The sequence below is a fragment of the Frankliniella occidentalis genome, unplaced genomic scaffold (assembly GCF_000697945.3).
Source record: "Frankliniella occidentalis isolate FOCC.00 unplaced genomic scaffold, Focc_3.1 Scaffold386, whole genome shotgun sequence".
NCBI lineage: Eukaryota > Metazoa > Arthropoda > Insecta > Thysanoptera > Thripidae > Frankliniella > Frankliniella occidentalis.
The window spans coordinates 53,015-54,849 of NW_026267508.1; the positions used below are offsets into that span (position 1 = coordinate 53,015).

The 1,835-nt window shown below is 50.2% G+C and overlaps 1 protein-coding gene across 4 annotated transcripts in view; it reads left to right on the forward strand.

Annotated features, from left to right (window-relative positions):
* LOC113210645 (glutamate-gated chloride channel) overlaps positions 1-1,835 on the forward strand; it is a 52,710-nt gene that overhangs the window by 49,278 nt on the left and 1,597 nt on the right. For all 4 annotated transcript variants that reach the window (XM_052274385.1, XM_052274384.1, XM_052274387.1 and 1 more), the window contains one exon: positions 1,396-1,628. In XM_052274385.1, coding sequence (XP_052130345.1) covers positions 1,396-1,628 — 233 coding nt within the window. The remainder of the gene's footprint in view (positions 1-1,395; positions 1,629-1,835) is intronic.

A 1,835-nucleotide genomic window follows, 5' to 3' on the forward strand; every position in this document is an offset into this window, starting at 1 on the left:
GTCCTAAAGTGCCGACACTAGTGCTGCCGCCCGGAGCTGCGCCGCTGCGCGCTGCTATATATGGTGGTCCGCGACGCCGTAGCAAGTTGCTCTCGAGCGTCACATATATATTTCGGCCCGCCTGTCCACCGCCACCTTGCCTCCTGCTTCAGTGCCCTGCTTTGCCTCTCTCCGTTTCCCTCTGTCGAGAAAGAGAAAAAAAAAACTAACGTGCGCGTATCTTTATTTTGCAACGCACACATCGCGTAGCAAACGGAAGTAAAAATGTTCTTTGCGTCACGTAAGAGACGGCGGCGGCGCTACAACTCTGCTGTTATATTGCACCGTTTGCGCTGCCAACCTGAAAAATACAACGCTATTGTTATTTCAGGGTGCTCCGCGCGTCTCGGAAATGTCGATTCTATGCCTCCGAAATGTGCGTCCTCCGGGGAACCGCCGGCCGCCGTTCCTTTCCCACTTTCTTTCCGCGAATCCTTGAACCTCCAAAGAAGATTTGAGCCCTGAGTTGCGTGGGCCATTAATTTCTTTCTTAAGAGCAAGAAAATTATCAGTGGCGTCTGAACACCCACGGGAATGGGGGCATCCGGGCCATGTAGCCTCTCTACTCCCTCTCCCCCTCCCCTCACTCCTCTGCTCTCTTCCACCCCTAGCCCCTCCCCACCCTACCCCACCCCAGCTAGCCAGCCCCTATATATCTGACCTTCCTAGGTATCGTCCAGCATGTACTTCTGTTTTTCTTCACAAATTCATAAATTACGGCAGCTCAGCTCAGGGCACCCCTGCAATACATGCACACAGTGCAGGCATAATGATGCGTACACACTAAACCCTTATGCATTTCGACACGCGAGAATAAAAACCGCTCACCTCTTGCGACCGTTTAGAAAACCGCTTACCTCTGGCGACCGTCTGGAAAACCGCTTTAATGACTTTTTAACACATTTTGTGATATTGGTATCAAAATGATCCCGGAAAGACGCTGATTCTATTGATACCAATATCTCAAAATGTGTAAAAAAGTCATTTAAGCGGTTTTCCAGACGGTCGCCAGAGGTGAGCGGTTTTCCAGACGGTCGCCAGAGGTAAGCGGTTTTCTAAACGGTCGCTAGAGGTGAGCGGTTTTCATTATCGCGTGTCGATTTTATTGTACATAAACATGCAGAATTTTATACAGCCATAGCCATAGGTGTGCACAAATATTGTGCATAATTATGTGCAAATTGTGCATGATTATGTACAAGCTGATAGTTATGCATAAAATTTTCCATGATTTTATGGCTGCATAAAATTCTGCATGTTTATGCACAACACAATGCATAAGGATTTAGCGTGTACACCTGCCAGGCGCGCTCCCTTGGACAGCCTCTCGACTGATTTCTGTGCACCTTCTTTCAGGTATCAACGCCTCGCTGCCGCCCGTCTCGTACACCAAGGCCATCGACGTGTGGACGGGCGTGTGCCTCACGTTCGTGTTTGGCGCGCTGCTCGAGTTCGCGCTGGTCAACTACGCGTCCCGCTCGGACATGCACCGCGAGAACATGAAGAAGCAGCGCGCCGCGTGCGAGGCCCTGGACCACGGCCCGGACCCCGGCGACCTCATGGAGGACGGCAACACCACCTTCCCCATGGTGAGGGTGCACGCCTGCCGGGCCCAGACCAACGAAAAACATGCTCTTAGCATCATTTGATGACAGAGGGTAGATGGCATCCAAATGAAGTTAACTTATTTCAAAATTACGATTTCCGCTCGATATTTTTTTTTCGGGGGGGCGTGACGAGAAAGTACTCAAATCAAAATTTCTACTCGCTTTTTAAAATATTTGGCTGAGCTCATT